Here is a 17,618-nt window from a genome sequence, read left to right on the forward strand (position 1 = left end):
AAGTGGCTACACTCTCTGAGATTGAATTGACAAGTTTTGTGTGCCAATATAAAACAAGCTTAACCTAAGTATAGTGTAGCAGTCACTCACAGTTTTAGAGGGTGAGTCTGAGATTTTAGGGGGGAAGTTCCAGCCCTAGAATAAACAATGGAACCACTGCACTGCTGTGTGTTACCAACCTTCCTTAATTTCTACCTAATATGTGACCAGATCTGTGTAAAGGGGTCTTATAGCCTTTCTGATTGCATGTACTTGGCTTCACATAAATTCACTTGTGATAATGGCACTACTCTCATAGCACCATATAGCACCATATCTCTCATAGTCCCATCATAGCACCATATTTACTTGGTGTAATATGAAGGTGATAAGTTGTTGAGAATTTGGAAAGGCTATAAGACCCCTCGTCACATACAGTATGTATATGAAAGAAAGGTTTGGTTTAAATTTGCACTATAAGCAAAGGTTCATACTAGTATTAGGCACTGTCTGGGGTTGCTTTTTAACTAGCTATGCATTACTATTATACAGACCAATGATATTATTGAAGGGTCTATAACATATAGTATGTTTTATTGTATTGTTTAATATGTTTAAAATGTAGTATGCTAATAGAGCAAACACTTTTTTGAACTGCAGCCTATGCAATACACAGAAAATGCTTTAGAATATTCTAGAGTTTCTATTTGCGTTTCACAACTTTTAACCCTGACGTTTTTGAAAGCTGTACTGTTCATTGCTTGACTGTTTTGGCATGAATACACCTGTACATAGCAATCATTCAGCTATTACATATTATCTAATCCAAAACAACAAAGCTGTAAAAAAGTGTGCGGCCCTCGAAAAGGCTTTGGTGAAAAAAGATGTGAAATCCAAGGTGGCGGCCAAGAAATGGCTGTGATGGTAGGTTAATGGTAAAAATTTTAATAACGACAATTCAGGTGAATTTTTGTGCCGCTTGGTCTTGGCAAAAAATTCACCTAAATTGCCGTTATTAAAATTTTTACCATTAACCTACCATCACAGCCATTTCTTGGCCGCCACCTTGGATTTCACATCTTTTTTCACCATAGCCTTTTTGAGGGCCGCACACTTTTTTTACAGCTTGGCTGTTTTGGATTAGATTTCACTTCTTTTTGTATTTGTATACACCAAAGCCGGCCATAGGCCAGATTTGGGACTTTTTGAACCTGTCTTTTTTTCTTTAACACAGGAAGAAGAAAAGATGAAGCAGATGTACATTAAATATTTCTGATTTTATCAGTAAATGTACAAATTATATATATAATGCATATATTTATTACAGAACTCTCCATGGTGGTTTCTTTGTAACTGAACACTCTACAAAGTGACTTCTTCTAGCTGATCTCTCTACAGGGAGATTTGTTTGTAGCTGAACTCTCTACAGGTGATTTGTTTGCAGCTGAACTCTCTACATGATGGTTCTTTGTAGCTGAACTCTCTACAAGGTGACTTCTTCTAGCTGACCTTTCTACAGGATGATTTGTTTGTAGCTGAACTCTCTACAAGGTAACTTTTTCTAGCTGACCTTTCTACATACAAAGTGACTTGTTCTAGCTGGTCTCTCCACAGGATGACTTGTTTCTAGCTGATCTCTCTGCAGGGTGATTTGTTTCTAGCTGAACTCTACCGGGTGATCTGTTCATAGCTGAACTCTCTACAGGATAATTTGTTTACAGCTGAACTATCTACATGGTGGTTTCTTTGCAGCTGAATTCTCTACAAGGTGACTCCTTCTAGCTGAACCCTCTATAGGGCGATCTTCTTGTAGCTGAACTCTCTGCAGGGTGATTCGTTTGCAGCTGAACTTTCTACATGATGGTTTGTTCATAGCTGAACACTCTACAAGGTAACCTCTTCTAGCTGATCTCTTTACAGGATAACTTGTTTCTAGCTGAACTCTCTACAGGGTGATTTGTTGGTAGCTAAACTCTCTACAATTCGATTTGTTTGCAGCTGAACTCTCTACATGGTGGTTTCTTTGTAGCTGAACTCTCTACAAGGTAGCTTCTTCTAGCTGATCTCTCTACAGGATGACTTGTTTCTAGCTGAACTCTCTACAGGGTGATCCTTTCGAAGCTGAACTCACTACAGGGTGATTTGTTTGCAGCTGAACTCTCTACATGATGGTTTGTTTGTAGCTGAACTCTCTACAAGGTAACTTCTTCTAGTTGATTTCTCTACAGGGTGACTTGTTTCTAGCTGATCTCTCTACAGGATGATTTGTTTGTAGCTGAACTCTGTATAGTTTGATTTGTTTGCAGCTGAACTTTCTACATGGTTGTTTTTTTGTAGCTGAACTCTCTACAAGGTAACTTCTTCTAGTTGATCTCTCTACAGGATGACTTGTTTCTAGCTGAACTCTCGACAGGATGATCTGTTCATAGCTGAATTCTCTACATGGTAGTTTCTTTGTAGCTAAACTCTTTACAAGGTGACTTCTTCTAGCTGATCTCTCTATAGGGTGATTTGTTTGTAGCTGAACTATCTGCAGGATGATTTGAACTCTCTACAAGGTGATGTTTTCTAGTTGATCTCTCTACTCAGTCTGGATGGCTTGTTTCTAGCTGAACTCTCTACAATGTGATCTGTTAAGTTTCTACCTGATCTCTCTATATAGTTATATCTTGTTTGTATAGCTGAACTCTTTTACATGGTGGTTTTTTGATTGGTTGCTGAACTCTCTCTCTACGGTGACTTGTTTGTACTACAGAGTGACTTGTTTGTAGCTGAACTCTCTACAGAGTGACTTGCTTGTAGCTGAACATTGCATAAAGTAACTTTTTTGTAGCTGATCTAGATGAACTCTCTACTAGGTAGCTTTTTTGTAGCTGAACCCTTTACGCAGTGACTTGTTTATAGCTGAATTCTCTACAGAGTGACTTGTTGTAGCCGAACTCTCTACAAGGTGACTTGTTTATAGTTGAATTCTCTTCAGTGTGACTTATAATGTTCTGAATCTCTACAGCAACATGTTTGTAGCTGAACTCTCTACAGGATGACTTGCTTGTAGCTGAATTGTCTATTAGATTAACTGTTTGTAGCTGAACTCCCTACAGAATAACTTGCAATGCCATATAATTCTAAATTATAAACGTAGCTGAATATTTTATTAGGGTGACTGTTCTATTAGAGTATCTCGATCTCGCATATGCTACACGTAGTTGGCTTTGGAATCATAACTCAGTGGTTTGTAATCCGATTCTTCTGTACTACTGCAAGAACTTTCTATGATAATTATTCCAGCTACACACCGATTTTCAGCTCACTGTTCTAAGCGGTTTGCCTGGTAGGCATGAAAACTAATAGTTTTTTTATTCATAAAAGTCGATCGCGTAATTGTGACATAGGTTGGGTTTTGTGTCATATCTCGATGGCCTTTAACTGGATTCCTTTCAAACCACAAAAAGGCACTCCTACGATAGTTACTCCATCTACATAGCAATTTTCAGCTCATTCCTTCAAGCGGTTTACCCTGTGAGCGTGACAGACCTTCGACCTTATTTTACGCAAATAATTGGTCATAACTCCGTGAATGTTCGTCGGATTCCTACCCAACTTGGTACTGAGATTCGCCTTAATAAGCCCTTTACGTGTGCCAAATTTCAGCCCCGTCCAAGCATGCATTCGTATTTTATTGCGGGTTTTGCAAAGTGTGCGAAAAGAAGAAGTACTGTAGAAGAAGAAAAAAACGAAGAAAAAAAACCCAAACTTTGGCCGCTCGTATCTCGGAAATGGCAGGAGCGAGTTTCTTCAAATTTGGTATGTGGACTCCCCTACCTAGCCGGAATTTCTATAGTAAATTTGGTTTCAATAGGATAAGGAATCACGGATCTACAAAGGTGTGAAAATCGCGTTTACTTTCTTCCTGTAAATATACTCACGGTGTGGCGCGCTGGCTTCTTGGGCCGCACGACACACTACCGTGTGTCTTGATGTTTTTAAAATTGTGATGACAAGTCTCATATTCTACCTTGTGTTGTAACATACATATGGCAAGTTTATAGCTTATGTAATTATATTGTATTTAACCATACACCAGTTAGTACGTACTATGATCATACATTAATAATTGAAGGGCTCCGGTCAAAAATGGTGATTAAACGCCTTTCTGCCAAAACCTAGAAAACTATATCAGAGTATTCACCATAGCCTAAAGTTTTGGAAAATACAACTATCTTTAGTAAAACTTCGACCTATATGAGAATAAGGATGCTTAAACGCAACCACTAAAAAATCTTACCATAAAGTTTAGGTGACCCTATAACGCTACTTTCGGGTACAGTACGAGTACCGGTAGATATGCGGGTAGATAGTAACTACTAGAATTATTTTAGTGTGCGTGTAACCATAACTTCGTTACTAAAAATTATGCGCGCTTATTTTAGGTTGCGCGCACAAAATGGCGGCTTGCAAGGAAGCATCAAAAACAGTAGAAAAGACCTCGGAACCGTTCAGTTTACTATATTTACCAACGAAGGAAAGTGATTTAGTGGAGGAGGTTGAGGTGCCTATGGAAAGTGAAGATCAGCAATCTACTGAGGCAACGACGAGGACAACGAAGACTTCGAGGAAACGAAAGCGTGATCCGCTGAACTGGAAAGTGAAGCACGTAAAGAAACTAGGTCCGCGAAAGAATGCGCCATTAGTTGAGTTGACACCTAGAGTAAAATGCTGCAAGAAAAACTGTTTACAGGATTTTAGTGTGTCACACATGACCAAGTTAAGGAATGATTTTCAAGCTCTATCTTATGGCGAGCAAAATATATACTTAAATGGTTTGCTTCACCGTCGTGTGACAGTAAAAACAAGCGGCCATCCAAGGAAGGATAATCCTTCAGGAAAGCGAATTGGAAGGCCACCAGCTGAGCAAAGCTCTTTTAGTTTCTGCTATACTTTACTGAACGACACGGGCAGTAATGCTCGTGTTTGCCAGAAAGCATTCTGCCTTGTTTATGGTTTTGGCCCTAAAAGGTTGCAGGTGCTGCGGAAAAAGATAGAGAAAGGCGGGATAGAATTAGATGAACGTGGCAAGCATGACAATCATCCTGCAGCAGCGTTGAAACCGGGTCGGGTCATCCGGGTCATCCGGATCAACCGGGTCACATTTTCTCCGGGTCATCCGGGTCTGACCCGGTTTACAAATTATCCGGGTCTGACCCGGATTGGATCACGTGAGAAACTAAATTGATCGTTTAACGACGTGGAACCTATAAACGCTAGTCGGTAGCTCTTTCGTGAGCCACGCCCACTTATCGCGTTACAAGCATACGCTCAGCCACGCCCATTTATTAGTAAGTGCAGTCTGTAACATATAACTGTGTCCGTTGCTGTGTGCAAGCTTATGTGGAGCCACGCCCACTAATCGATTATTGTATGAGTTGTATATAGTCTAGGTCTAGTCTTGCAGCAGGATAAGATGCAATACTAAGTATGTACGAAGCCACACCCAATTGCTGTCTGTAAACTGCATTGTTGTATTGCTGCCTTGGTGCAATTGTCCTTCCTCACTTGATAGAGGAAGCTTACCTCCCGAGCCTGAAGGCTGAGGGTTTTTTAACCAAGGACAATTGTCGTATTATAAGTGCAGTGCACTGAATCCATGTAACATCAGCTATGATGAGTAATTGACAAGAATGAACTAAATGTTACAAACAAAACTCACTAGTGTTTAACATCATTTAACTCGACCTCTAGCCTCTCACTCTACTCTCATGTACTTAGCCTACTGTATTGTGTCTCTCACAATTGATTTCAACGCTTTGCAGCATCATAAGTTTTCAATATATTTGGTAACCATATTACGTAAGTAAATTACGTGTATAAGTAATTATATCTGACCGCAAATTACAATCATATAGTTACCTACAGTAGGTATATTATTACAAACACTTACCTGTGGTTTGGGGTGAATGTGCTGAATATCCAATTGCTGTAGCCTTTGAAGTATAAAGTGCATATACATACATTATTACCATGTGTAGTTGTGTACAGACATGGTGACATCATTCTATGATTTGACTATATGTGGTCATGTATTGATTTATCACATTATTCATAGATACAAAATATGAGCTAACATCAGGGGCGGATCTAGGATTTATAAAAGGGGGGGGGGGGGCTAATTCAAGGTACTAATCTTTTGGGTAGAGGTATGCAAAGCATGCTGGAACTAGGGGGGTCTGGGGGCATGCTCCCCCAGGAAAATTTTGAAAAATAAATGCTAAAATACTGCAATTTGGAGACATTTCCACATAAAATTCATAATATTTTCTGCCTGTAGATATTTTATATACTGCCTTTAGATTATAGGTATGGTCTCTGAAGCATTTTGCTAATGGAAAAGTTTGGGTAGGTACAGACAACCAAGTACATGATGCACCCTCTCACAATTGCACAACACTGAATAGGTACATGTTAGAATAATAATGCTGAAAGTGGAAAATTTTGAAATTTGAACAATACAAGATTGAATCTGAGAGCATTTTCAATGGAAATTGTGTACCTGAATTAAGTATTGCCATGCATATTAACTGCACAAGTAGATGAATGAAGCCCTTTAAATAGACCAATGTACTTCATTGTATGTATAGGTGCAGGCAGATTTGGAAAAATTCCATAACTGTACCAACTACATGTTTCCAGTGAATGTTCTATTAGAGTAGTTAGCTGACTGCTCTATTAGAGTATCTCGATCTTGTACACCTCCAATGCTGATCCGGGTCCTTGTTGCATAAACTTTAGCATAAATCCACCTATAATACCTTGGAAAGATGTTTATAAGGTGGTTTTATTGGTATTTGTATTATTAGTGATCATATAATTATGCTAAGACAAAATTTCATTATAATACTCAGCATATTGATCAAGTAAAGCCTAAATATGAAGGAGGGGGCTTCAGCCCCCGAAGCCCCCCCCTGGATCCGCCCCTGGGTTAGCTAGGCATGCTTATATACTTGTTATCAGTAATTAACTAGCTAGCTATATTCGTAGGCAAGCCAGCACAACTGTATGAAACAACTGATCCTGACTGGGTGCCCACTTTATACATGGGCCATAAAATTTCTGTTCCTGACCCAGAAAGGCACAATAGGGCTGAACAACGTGCTAAAAGGAAGAGAGTTGTTTCTGATTCTGAGGATGTTGGCAATGCTAGTTCTGTAGCAGCAGCTAGTACAACCACCAAAACAACTGCGAATGATGGATGTCAGACAGATAATGCTTTCATGCTGGAGTACATACAGTTACAGAGGGATAATGACAGGCTAAGAAAAGAGAATTATGAGCTTAAAATGAAAGTATCATACTTAGAAAGAACTCACATATCCAGTGAGCACTTGCAACAGATCGATCACTTACTGAAATTTTACACAGGTAGTTTACACATATTTTTGCCATAATGTAGATTATGACTTTAGTCTTTACAGGTATTGCTGAGTGGTGTGTTTTTAAGGCTTTGTTTGACCTTGTATCATCAGCCTTACCTGATAACACAAGGTTATCAAAAATGTCTATCTTAATCATGTTCTTCATGAAACTTCGCCTAAATTTAATGGATGAAGACCTTGCATTCCGATTTGGGGTGCATTGTAGCACTGTATCTAGATATTTTCACCAGGTATTGGATGTAATGGCTGTGAAGACTGCTCCTTTTATCAAATGGCCCGACAGAGATACTCTACGTCAAACAATGCCCACAGCATTTAGAAAGTTTTTTAAGAAGTGTGCAGTTATAATAGACTGCACTGAAATTTTCATAGAGAGACCATCAGATTTACTGGCACGTGCACAAGTTTGGAGTAATTACAAGCATCACTCCACTATTAAATTCTTGATTGGAATTACTCCACAAGGAACAATTTCTCATATATCAAAATGTGTTGGTGGGCGGATGTCAGATAAAGAAATCACTGAACAATCTGGCTTAATTCAACATTTGCTTCCAGGTAAGATGTATTACCATCATTGTGCATTTTACAACACTGTTAATTATTTAGGTGATGTGATATTAGCTGACAGAGCCTTTACATGTGATGACTATGCAAGAATGGCTATGGCTGAAGTGAAGATTCCTCCCTTCACAAAGGGAAAGAAGCAGCTAGAGAAAGTAGAAGTTGACTGGAGCCGAGAATTGTCTGTAGTTCGAATACATGTAGAGAGGGTGATAGGTGTTCTTAAACAAAAGTACACTATATTACAAGGAACATTACCAATTAGACTAATTGTTGGTGATGAAAATGACAGTACCATTGATAAAATTGTAAGTGTATGCTGTGCATGTGTAAACTTGTGTCCATCAGTTGTTAGTCAAGTTTAAAATTTAGGATTTATAGCTGAGTCTTTATTGAGATTCTTTTTGGAGCCTTTACCTTTGGTAAATTGTGGCAGCTTTCGACAAGATGGACAATACCAATGATATTTAGGGGGGCATCTGATTCGTAGACAGTCAAAATGGAACCACTTTATAGGGCACTCTTCATTGTCACATACTACCATGCCACCAAAGCTTGGTTCTTGACAGTAACACCATAATCTTGTGATGTCTTCATTTTCGTAATCCAGGTGGTCTTCAGTTGATACTGCTCTTGGTACAACATTTGCTGTGTCAGCCACTGGTCTCCTTGTGTACCACTTCCCAATGATTTTTGGGAGCATTCCATAGAAAAAAAAGTCATATTTTGTTCAAAAAAATCATTGTCTGCCTTAATCCTTTCGATAATAAACCCACTTCCGCTCCACACAACAAAATCACAATAATTATGTTACTTTACAGATAGCCATTTGCATTTGAACTTGATAAAAATACACATGTTCTCTTTTTAATTTCCATTTTCCATCATCATTTTTCTCCATATAATAGTTTGTATCAGCTGATGTATCATCTGGTAATGCATCCTTAAAACAAAATGGGCATTTGATCTCTAGCACTCCATGCCCGTCTTTGCAACATGAACAATTTACCAAACCATCAGGTGACGTACCCAAATATGGCCGGTCAGCATCAATAAACAAGCCTGCTTCAGAGCACTGAAAATTTTTGTGTTTTGTAATGGCTTGTTGCTTGTAAGCATCAAAGGCAACCTTTTCATGATCACAACCCCACCTATTGTGTATGTATAAATGCACATATAACTCATGATCAGATGACAAATTATTATAAATTTAGCTACTCACTTTGTTGCTTTTGTTGTGAACTTATATGAGCTTCTGGATAGCACAATCTTTTGATTAAACTTTGGGAAGGTGAAAGTAAGCTCGTTGCAGTCACTGCCTTAAAGTTTGAGGCAGTGATCCTTCCTGCCCTGTGTATAAACCAACTCTTAGTTGATGACTGGCCCCTGGTCACTTCCTCTAATTTTGCAACTTGTTCAGCAGTCACCTACAGCATACAGTAATGACAGAATTACTATGAAAAATGGTAGCCATGCATGACAAACTTTGGTGGTAGCAATAGTTCTCTCACATTCAGTTAGAAGGTCATGATATTGAAGAGTCAGTGCCTCTGGATTGTACAGCTCCATCATTGCTGTAGGGTAGATTGATTGACTCAAAATAGGAATAAAATTGTCGCTATATGGAGGCGAAATCTTTAGTATTCCAGGCTTTCTTTTTGTGTAATTGTTAATTACATCATAAAAAGTGTTCAATTCAGCATCTGATGGATCAGATATCTCTGCAGTGGAGGTCTTATTTTGTGATGATGTAGCATCTGTACTACCACTATCACATCTCTGCCTTTTACCAATTGAGGATCAAAACTTTATTTCACAAATTTTTGCTGGAGTAACCTATAATTGGAGATACAAAATGTTATACGTATAAGCAGCTAGTTATATGAATCATTTTATGCAATGTGGGCAATACACTTTCAAAACTTTTATCTATATTTACTTACACTCTTTGCAGGTGGAAGCCACATGCATCTTTGTGATATAACTGATGCCGATCTCTGTCGTATACTGTTAGCAGCCACAAGACTGGAAATAATGGCAGCAATAAGGGAACAGGCTTCTCCTAATCTATACAATTTCATAGATAACATCCTATCACATGATCCCATCATGTTTTGCAAACATACATACCCTGCCATGCAATTACAGTGTGCTGCTAATATCTCTCCATCCTCTTCTAGTACAACCCATGGTATAAGTGGTGTGCCAGAAGTCCTTTGTGAATGCATAACCTATATAATATGTGATGGTTTGAAACAGCGTAACTGGCCCATGATAACTAACCTTTCCCTTTATCAAAAATCTATTTTGTTGAGGTCCACTATAGCTGTGTAATTTCAGCCCATGTACCCATCCAGCCCTTAGAAAACTTTCACCATCAAGCATTCCTTTCCATGCCTGCAGGTGTGCATGTTATTGTTTATTTAACCCAGGCTATAGCTGTATCAATAATTAAGTTCTCTTGAAATGAAGTGTATAGCTATACAGCACTAATAGAAGCCTACTATCAAGGTCAACTGGCTTTCATTACACTGCTGAACTCATTTATCAGCATTGAACTTATTTACACACCCTATGATGTTGTTGTACAATATACCTAGCTCATCAATTAACACGTCTTCACCTTTTGTGTTGTGTGGCAACCATTGTACTATCTGGATATAGCTATCACTCTTTGTGTTATGACTTGAAACTCGCTTGCTATAGCTTTATCTGTAGCAGTGCCTATTTAGCTCAGCTTTTCCATGCACTAGCTATAGCTAACCAACACTAACAGCAAGCCATTATGACCAATTCATGTAGCTGATTAAAGTCAATTACCTTTAATCATACAAAATTACAGCCTTCATAAGCAACTCAGCTGGTAATCTAAAAGATCTGTTTAAATAATATGCAGCTATATATTATGCATCTATAGTAGTAGCTATATACATGACCACTAGCTGAACAATACAGCTACCTTAAGTTCCTCCCTTGTGTATGGACTGGGTGTGTTAGTCATGTAATAAACCATGTCGCTCCATGTCAAAATTGGAATGTCCTGTGGATCCTCTTCCCACTCGGAGATGGAATAGGGATCAATAGCAAGGCCTGCAGAAACGACTTTACTTCCGTATCTCTCCCCGGCGTGTTTCACTAGAAAGTGACATAAAGTACTCTGACTTAACTTCCATTATGCGTACGGTATCTTCGAGAATGGCGTCTAGTAGCAATAGCTTTAAAATCACCGAGATGTATTACTAAGACGCATCAGTGTCACAATTACTATAGGTAAAACCGATAACTACGTGTATTTTAGCTATTAGTTACGCATTCCTCTTTTGCCTTCGAAGATGGCGTATAGCAACAGTAACCAGGACACACCCTCTTTTGCAAAACCTCTATGGTTAAATTTTCGGAAAGGTCAGTCTGTGTGAATCTCCAGAAAAAAATCATATTTGAGTGGAAACTCTATCCTGTGTGTAACTTACATGTGGAATAGCTAACTGAATTACCAGAAACCTAGTCCTGAAAGAGATAGGGATTTTGTCCCACGGAAGTTGCACGCGGTTGTATGATCGCTTTACAATAGGGCTCAAATGCGCCATCCTCAGGTGCTACGCCTGTAAATTGTCTTAGAGACGTGTGAGTGGAAGATAAGGACGCCGTTAAGGCCACTCCAAATAAATTCTCTGTTTCCCGTCCTGGACTCAAGCATAATATGAGTTTTGTACTAACCTGAACATTCATTATGATCACACCTGTGCACAACAATCTTTTTGATTTCTGCACAGTAACAAATATAATAATAATATTTGCATGCGGGCGGGCGGTCTAATTCCATTATTTCATTATAAGATTGGCAGCTTTTCAAGCCATCATTTGCCTGGCACAACCATAAAAAGCTGCATAAAAGCATGCTTAAGCTTGATCCTTCCTTTTTAAGTTGCAAAAATAACACAAGCGTGAAGTGTGGGCCAACTTGACAGCACTGCTGACACCGTTTCGAGATGGCTTTTACTGAGCCTGTCAGTATGCAAGAATAACCGGAACATAAAGGAAGAATACGGAATAATGGAAGTTTTAGAGCTGACAGTAACCAGATGCGGGCGGTGGACGGGAAACAGAGAATTTATTTGGAGTGGTCTAATATAATAACTATTCTCCCACGTGAGGGGGCTAATTGGATTTCTAGGAAAGTCACCTGGCAGCTAAGGTTGAGTATTTCCTGTGATGTCATAGATGTTTACGCAATGGCTGCATTACTATATATATATAAGTATATAGGTAACTTCGCATGACCGGCAAACAGCTAACTAGCAAGGCGAAGATGGTGTCAGTGACAGTGATAAAATGCATTTTACTGGTTACGATGGCTGTTGTCACTATGATAGCTGTGCTGCTTCCAGTCTGCGTAATGAGGATTCCACGCATAAAGAACAGCAACTCAGATCGAAGAAAGTTTATTTTATCGGTTTTGAATTGCTTTGGGGGAGGGGTGTTCATCGCTACCGGTAATGCGGTGCATATAGTGTGCATTAGTAAATGCTGTTAATGCCGGTCAACCTTCTCAATTAGGTTATCTCCACCTTCTCACTGATAGTAAGGAAAAAATGGATGAGGCTATTGAGGATGCTTTACATAAGAAAGTGGAGTATCCTTTCACCCAATTTGTAGTCTGCGTAGGCTTCCTCTTGGTGTTGATAATTGAAAACATTGCAGTGTTGTGTAAGCCTGCTGACCAGGACGATGTATTGGAACAAATATCATCATTACACAAATCAACAGGTGAGTAACTTGCAGACAAAATGAAATTTAATGTTATTGCCGCGAACTATAGCTGATAACTACGTGACCCATGGCCAATTTGCAAAAAGATACCCTTTTCAAACCTTTCTGCTTTTAATGTAACTAATTGTCTGAAACTTTCCATGAGTGAAGCTAACGTACAGTAATTGGCTACATTTTAATACAAAGACTCAAGAGTATAACTTACAATCAGCTGGCACAGGGAGCTAGACCACTCCAAATAAATTCTCTGTTTCCCGCCCACCTCCCGCATTTGGTTACTGTCAGCTCTAAATATTCCATATTCTTCCATTATTTTCTCGTTATTCTTACATTGTGGTAAAAGCCATCTTATAAGTGTCAGCTCACACGTGGGAAGTACGCCTACAGGCTCGTCCTTTTGTGCAACCCGGTCTTTTGACAAAATTGATAATAATAATAACACGTCTGCAGTGCTATCAAGTCGGCACAGATTCACGTTTGAATTATTTTTGCAACTTAAAAGCGTAAGCATGCTTTTGTGCAGCTTTTTATATGGTTATGCCAGGCAAATAATGGCTTGAAAAGCTGCCAATCTTATAGTGTAAATGGACTTGGCTCCGAGCGTGGCGCTTGGCCGGAATCTGGGTGGCCTGCGGATCAAGTCACGATGGGGTTGCCTTTTTTCAGCCCTTCTAGGTATTTGTCCCGTTTCACTTTAGGATATTTAGCTCAAAGATTTTCGCTTAGGCTCCTAGGCTATGGGTAAACACCTCGAACAGGCTCTGCCTTCTGTGTACACCCTCCAGTGCCTAACTGGTAAAGTAGATAATAACAATAATAATGACTGTCCACCCGCCCACATGCAAATACGCAGGATGGGAAACAGAGAATTTATTTGGAGTGGCCTTAACTGCAACATTTTGTTTGCTGGTATGTAAAATGTGTGGAAAAGGCAACCAGCCTGTCACATAGTAGAGCTATACAGTATGATGTAGTTTTATGTGTATATTAAACTTTACCATGAGACTGCTGTAAAGATATAAAGCATGAGGGATGCGGCCAAAATGCTAATGTTAAAATCTATTTTACCTGCATTGAATATGTAAATTTTACTCTGCTTCACCTGGTGAAATTTTACTCATTTTCAATGCAACACTTGTAGTATATTATTTATCTAATCCAAAACAGCCAAGCTGTAAAAAAAGTGTGCGGCCCTCAGAAAGGCTATGGTGAAAAAAGATGTGAAATCCAAGGTGGCGGCCAAGAAATAGCTGTGATGGTAGGTTAATGGTAAAAATTTTAATAATGACAATTCAGGTAAATTTTGTGAAGCGGCACAAAAATTCACCTGAATTGTCATTATTAAAATTTTTACCATTAACCTACCATCACAGCTATTTCTTGGCCGCCACCTTGGATTTCACATCTTTTTTCACCATAGCCTTTCTGAGGGCCGCACACTTTTTTTACAGCTTGGCTGTTTTGGATTAGATTTCATTTCTTTTTGTATTTGTATACCCCAAAGCCGGCCTATGGCCAGCTTTGGGACTTTTTTAACCTATGTTTTTTTTCTTTACTACAGGAAGAAGAAAAGATGAAGTAGATGTGTTTTAAATATTTTATCAGTAAATTTACAAATTATATATGTAATACATAATATTGATTACAGAAATCTCCATGGTGGTTTCTTTGTAACTGAACACTCTACAAGGTGACTTCTTCAAATTGCTCTCTCTACAGATGATTTGTTTGCAGCTGAACTCTCTACATGGTAGTTTCTTTGTAGCTGAACTCTCTACAAGGTAACTTCTTCTAGCCGATCTTTCTATAGGGTGATTGATTTTTTTTGCATCTGAACTCTTTACATGGTGGTTGCTTTGTAGCTGAACTCTCTAAAAGGTGACTTCTTCTAGCTGAACTCTCTACAGGGTGATCTTTTTGTAGCTGAACTCTCTTTAAGGTGACTTCTTCTAGCTGAACTCTCTACAGGATGATTTGTTTGCAGCTGAACTTTCTACATGATCATTTCTTTGTAGCTGAACTCTCTACAGGGTGATTTGTTTGTAGCTGAAATCCCTACAAGGTAACTTCTTCTAGCTGATCTTTCTACAGGACGATTTGTTTGTAGCTGAGTTCTCTACAGGGTGATTTGTTTGCAGCTGAACTCTCTACGTGGTAGTTTCTTTGTAGCTGAACTCTCTACAATGTGACTTCTTCTAGCTGAACTCTCTACAGGGTGACTTCTTTTTAGCTGATCTCTCTACAGGGTGACTTTTTTCTAGCTGAACTCTCTACAGGTGATTTGTTTGCAGCTGAACTCTCTACATGGTGGTTTCTTTGTAGCTGAACTCTCTACAAGGTAACTTCTTCTAGCTGATCTTTCTACAGGGTGATATGTTTGTAGCTGAATTCTCTACAGGGTGATTTATTTGCAGCTGAACTCTCTACAAGGTGAATTCTTCTAGCTGAACTCTCTACAGATTGATTGATTTTCTTGCAGCTGAACTCTCTACATGGTGGTTTCTTTGTAACTGAACTCTCTACAGGGTGATTTGTTTGTAGCTGAACTCTCTACAGGATGATCTGTTCGTAGCTGAACTCCCTATAAGGTAACTTTTTCTAGCTAATCTTTCTACAGGGCGATTTGTTTGTAGCTGAGTTCTCTACAGGGTGATTTGTTTGCAGCTGAACTCTCTAAATGGTAGTTTCTTTGTAGCTGAACTCTCTACAATGTGACTTCTTCTAGCTGAACTCTCTACAAGGTGACTTGTTTCTAGCTGATCTCTCTACAGGGTGACTTGTTTCTAGCTGAACTCTCTACAGGTGATTTGTTTGCAGCTGAACTCTCTACATGGTGGTTTCTTTGTAACTGAACTCCCTGCAAGGTGACTTCTTCTAGCTGATCTCTCTACAAGGAGATTTGTTTGTAGCTTAACTCTCTACAGGTGATTTGTTTGCAGCTGAACTCTCTATATGATGGTTTCTTTGTAGCTGAACTCTCTACAAGGTGATTTCTTCTGGGCTGATCTCTCTACAGGATGATTTGCTTGTAGCCGAACTCTCTACATGATGGTTTCTTTGTAGCTGAACTCTCTACAAGGTAACTTCTTCTAGCTGATCTCTCTACAGGACAATTTGTTTGTAGCTGAACTCTCACATGATTGTTTCTTTGAAGCTGAACTCTCTACAAGGTGATTTCTTCTAGCTGATCTTTCTACAGGGTGATTTGTTTGTAGCAGAACTCTCTACAAGGACACTTCTTCTAGCTGATCTCTCTACAGGGAGGTTTGTTTGTAGCTGAACTCTCTACACGTGATTTGTTTGCGGCTGAATTCTCTACATGATGGTTTCTTTGTAGCTGAACTCTCTACAAGGTAATTTCTTCTAGCTGATCTCTCTACAGGTGATTTGTTTGCAGCTGAACTCTCTACATGGTTTATTTCTTTGTAACTGAACTCCCTGCAAGGTGACTTCTTCTAGCTGATCTCTCTACAGGGATATTTGTTTGTAGCTTAACTATCTACAGGTGATTTGTTTGCAGCTGAACTCTCTACATGATGGTTTCTTTGTAGCTGAACTCTCTACAAGGTAATTTCTTCTAGCTGATCTCTCTACAGGCCGATTTATTTGTAGCTGAACTCTCTACATGATGGTTTCTTTGTAGCTGAACTCTCTACTAGGTGATTTCTTCTATACCTGATCTTTCTACAGGGTGATTTGTTTGTAGTTGAACTCTCTACATGATAGTTTCTTTGTAGCTGAACCCTCTACAAGGTGATTTCTTCTATAGCTGATCTTTCTACAGGGTGATTTGTTTGTACCTGAACTATCTACATGATGGTTTCTTTGTAGCTGAACTCTCTACAAGGTAACTTCTTCTAGCTGATCTCTCTACAGGACAATTTGTTTGTACCTGTACTCTCACATGATTGTTTCTTTGAAGCTGAACTCTCTACAAGGTGATTTCTTCTAGCTGATCTTTCTACAGGGTGATTTGTTTGTAGCAGAACTCTCTACAAGGAAACTTCTTCTAGCTGATCTCTCTACAGGGAGATTTGTTTGTAGCTGAACTCTCTATACATGATTAGTTTGCAGCTGAATTCTCTACATGATGGTTTCTTTGTAGCTGAACTCTCTACAAGGTAACTTCTTCTAGGTGATCTCTTTACAGGGTGAATTGTTTGTAGCTGAATGATCTACAAGGTAACTTCTTCTAACTGATCTCTCTACAGGGTGATTTGTCTGTAGCTGAACTCTCTACAAGGAAACCTCTTTTAACTGAGCTCTGTACAGGGTGAATTGTTTGTAGCTGAACTATCTACAAGGTAACTTCTTCTAGCTGATCTCTCTACAGGGTGATTTGTTTGTAGCTGAATTCTGTATAGGTGATTTGTTTGCAGCTGAGCTCTTTACAGAATGGTTTCTTTGTAGCTGAACTCTCTACAAGGTAACTTCTTCTAGCTGATGTATCTACAGGGTCACTAGTTTGTAGCTGAATTCTCTACATGGTGGTTTCTTTGTAACTGAACTATCTATAAGGTGACATCTTCTAGCTGATCTTTCAACAGGGTGATTTGTTTGCAACTGAACTCTCTACAAGAAAACTTCTTCTAACTGATGTCTGAACAGGGTGAATTGTTTGTAGCTGAACTCTCTACAGGGTGATTTGTTTGTAGCTGATCTCTATACAGGTTACTTATTTCTAACTGATCTCTTGAATTCTGTTCAGGGTGACTGCTCTATTAGGATGACTGCTCTATTAGAGTATCTCGATCTCGCACTTGCTACACCAAGTTGGATTTCGTGTTATAACTCCGTGGCTTTAAGTCTGATTCTTCTACACCATTGAAGAGCCTTTCTAAGATGATAACTCCATCTGTACAGCGATTTTCAAAG

The 17,618-nt window shown here is 39.0% G+C and overlaps 3 protein-coding genes across 4 annotated transcripts in view; 1 reads left to right on the plus strand and 2 right to left on the minus strand.

The window, feature by feature from the left end:
* Positions 1-17,618, minus strand: part of LOC136252841 (uncharacterized) — a 75,534-nt gene that overhangs the window by 18,744 nt on the left and 39,172 nt on the right. The window lies entirely within an intron of this gene.
* LOC136252694 (uncharacterized) lies at positions 7,343-8,338 on the plus strand. Its single transcript, XM_066045264.1, has 3 exons — positions 7,343-7,395; positions 7,449-7,967; positions 8,019-8,338. Exons 2-3 carry the CDS (start codon positions 7,529-7,531, stop codon positions 8,336-8,338), a joined length of 759 nt encoding a protein of 252 aa, XP_065901336.1. The 5' UTR covers positions 7,343-7,395; positions 7,449-7,528.
* Positions 9,232-10,778, minus strand: LOC136254550 (uncharacterized). Of its 2 annotated transcripts, XR_010700548.1 has the most exons (5): positions 10,257-10,778; positions 10,104-10,204; positions 9,917-10,040; positions 9,485-9,809; positions 9,232-9,400 (listed from the first exon to the last, which is right to left on the minus strand). XR_010700548.1 is itself a non-coding variant. In XM_066047289.1 (4 exons), exons 1-4 carry the CDS (start codon positions 10,356-10,358, stop codon positions 9,774-9,776), a joined length of 363 nt encoding a protein of 120 aa, XP_065903361.1. In that variant the 5' UTR covers positions 10,359-10,778; the 3' UTR covers positions 9,466-9,773. The 2 variants fall into 2 exon arrangements, 1 of the variants encoding a protein (XP_065903361.1); XM_066047289.1 differs by lacking the exon at positions 9,232-9,400 and having other exon boundaries at positions 9,466-9,809.

This window comes from Dysidea avara, chromosome 4 (assembly GCF_963678975.1).
Source record: "Dysidea avara chromosome 4, odDysAvar1.4, whole genome shotgun sequence".
NCBI classification, from domain to species: Eukaryota; Metazoa; Porifera; class Demospongiae; order Dictyoceratida; family Dysideidae; genus Dysidea; species Dysidea avara.

Excerpts from the sequence above, each read along its gene's own strand:
- LOC136252694 (XM_066045264.1), top strand. The coding sequence starts at position 7,529 with ATGTCTATCTTAATCATGTTCTTCATGAAACTTCGCCTAAATTTAATG. Across the intron at positions 7,968-8,018 it reads AATTCAACATTTGCTTCCAG|GTGATGTGATATTAGCTGAC; the intron begins GTAAGATGTATT and ends TTAATTATTTAG.
- LOC136254550 (XM_066047289.1), bottom strand. The coding sequence starts at position 10,358 with ATGCTTGATGGTGAAAGTTTTCTAAGGGCTGGATGGGTACATGGGCTG. Across the intron at positions 10,205-10,256 it reads GATTTTTGATAAAGGGAAAG|GTTATGCATTCACAAAGGAC; the intron begins GTTAGTTATCAT and ends CATATTATATAG. Across the intron at positions 10,041-10,103 it reads CACTGTAATTGCATGGCAGG|ATTAGGAGAAGCCTGTTCCC; the intron begins GTATGTATGTTT and ends GAAATTGTATAG.